This window comes from Acyrthosiphon pisum, chromosome A1, assembly GCF_005508785.2.
Source record: "Acyrthosiphon pisum isolate AL4f chromosome A1, pea_aphid_22Mar2018_4r6ur, whole genome shotgun sequence".
Taxonomy (NCBI): Eukaryota; Metazoa; Arthropoda; class Insecta; order Hemiptera; family Aphididae; genus Acyrthosiphon; species Acyrthosiphon pisum.
In genome coordinates, this window is record NC_042494.1 from 4,899,950 (window position 1) to 4,902,450 (window position 2,501).

The 2,501-nt window shown below is 29.3% G+C and overlaps 1 protein-coding gene across 6 annotated transcripts in view; it reads left to right on the top strand.

Annotated features, from left to right (window-relative positions):
• The window catches only part of LOC115033024 (modular serine protease-like), an 11,403-nt gene that overhangs the window by 6,672 nt on the left and 2,230 nt on the right, over positions 1-2,501 (top strand). For all 6 annotated transcript variants that reach the window (XM_029486528.1, XM_029486529.1, XM_029486531.1 and 3 more), the window contains 3 exons: positions 365-534; positions 670-883; positions 979-1,194. In XM_029486528.1, coding sequence (XP_029342388.1) covers positions 365-534; positions 670-883; positions 979-1,194 — 600 coding nt within the window. The remainder of the gene's footprint in view (positions 1-364; positions 535-669; positions 884-978; positions 1,195-2,501) is intronic.

Here is a 2,501-nt window from a genome sequence, read left to right on the forward strand (position 1 = left end):
CTCCCGAATGTTTATATTAGAATTTTCTATACACGATAAAAATTTGTAAATAACTTGACTATTTGTGAGCTGCCTACGGACATCGTCATTTTTCAATTTTTTTAATTTTTTTTTCGATAAATATCAATAAAATGTTATTCATTTGGTTAAAATGCCTGAAAATGTAATACAAGGCTCCTGATATATTGTTACAGCAGCTATTGTAAAATATTAAAAATACATAGGCACACAGATTTTGTATAAGCATTTGAAGTTGAAATTTCGACTGAGCCAGAGAGAGAAAACGAATAGTGCGCTGACGACATCCTCTTAACTGTAATTAATAATGTACACAGAAAAATGTATAAAGAATCTTTTGTTTCAGGACAAATGAATCTTGACGATTCCGGAAGAGGAATAAGCTTTATACACTTAAATTCATATTATTTAACCGGTATAATAAGTGTCATTATTAATTTGCCTACTTCTACAGTCATAGCTTGTACAGACGTTATATACCATATTCAATGGATTCGTGGAATTTTAAACAAACATGTGAGTAAATATATTTTTTTACAGATAGAAAGAATTGGTTAATGGAGCATATGCATTCACGGGGTAAATGCCTAAACCGCAAATTAGAGATATTGTTGAAAGAATATAAAAATTTAACATTTAAGGATTTGACAGTTCACAGTGAGTTCATGCGTTTTACCAACCGCCAAAGGAGTCGTTTATTCGTATGAAGGTTCTAATGAAATATTATATCCCGGGACGTTAATTAATCATAACCTGACTGTTATTGAGAACTGTGAAATTGGATATTATAAAACTTATACCAATGGTTCTAGGTTTTGTATGGGAAAAGGAAAATGGCTCACTAATTTTGAGAAATTGTGTTTGAGTAAGCATTGTATACCTAGTAATTCGAAAACAGTTATGATGATTTATTAAATATTAAAAGTCCAAAGTGTGGTTATGTTTGATTTACGTTTATAGAAATGTGTCCACCTCTAGAATCAAATAGCTTAGATGTTATATGTAGTCATAAAGGTAAGTATGTTAATTGTTCAAGTCCATCGATACCCGATACAATAGCAACACCATCATGTAAGCCAACATATACTGCACCAAATGGACAAGATGAGACTCCGCTTGAATTATTATGTCAATCTAATGGAACGTGGAATAATCAACTATATAAATGCAATCCATGTAATTGTATTTTTTGAAATATAAACATAAGTTTCTAATTTATGAAATATTTTACTAATTTATTGAAATTTTACTGTATCCAAATGCTTTTTTATGGTATTGTGATATAACTATGAAATAACAAATAATCATTGGTCATGCAGAATCATTAATCAATAATCGCAATAATACCGTTATCCAGGGGCGTACCGAGGAGGTTTTTATTGGGGGGCCAAAGTTGGTAGTTTGGCCAACTCTAAAAATTGATCCGGGACAACTTTTTTTTGTTATTTTGTCGTAGCCATTTCATCGTCAAACAGTTAAAATGTTTTAATTATTTAAGTAAATTAAAAATTCAAGCTATTATACTAATAGATTATGAAAATTTTTTTAATACCTATACAAGATATCCATTACAATACATTATTCAATTAGATAAGTACCACATTTGCAATAAAATAATAAATAATGTTAAAAAAAAAAAAAAAAAACAAAGTAAATAATAAAAATGTATATTATTGTTTATTGTTATAAAAAAGACTCATTTTCTTATACCTAAATATTAAATTTATCAATATTCTTCTTTTTTTTTACAGTTGCCCATTTTTGAGCCATTTCATTTAAAGACATTTTATCCACCAAATCTTTTTCAGAAGAAAGCAACATCAGATTATTTAATCTACATCTTGGGTTGTTCTTAAATAATTTTTGACCATTTTCAATTTGCTAAATGACCTTTAACTGTCAGCAACGGTTACAGGTGCTGTACATGATAAGCGGCATAATAGATTGGCCAATGGCAAAGCAGTTTTTAATTCATGGGAAATTATTGCTAGGTCACTCATGGTGCTTTTATTTTGACATTGATCGTAAAGCACTTCCAGTTCACACTGCAAAGTTAATATATAAATTTCAATATTATTCAGTTGGCTATTTATAGTATCTGGTATCATTAACATTGGGATTTACAAACTCCCTCACCACTCCATATTCCTCTTATTATTACTGACGCACTGATAATAATTTACTGCTTATTTTTCCGATAATAGACAATAGATATTATTCTAGTTCAGACAGTGTTAGAATATAATAATATTAATATATTCACTAATTATTCTAATAACCTTGATTCTAGTCAATACCACTATCACAATCGTCAATCGTATACAATAATTATTAGTTGGCCATTATGTACAGTTATTGAGTTTTTCATAAATGTAAAATGGCCAACTGAAAAGTTAAGAAACCAATAATTGGGGAGGGGAGCCTTAATGAACGTGACGGGTGTCTTAACTCCACAGATTATATTGCTTATTTATGAACAATCT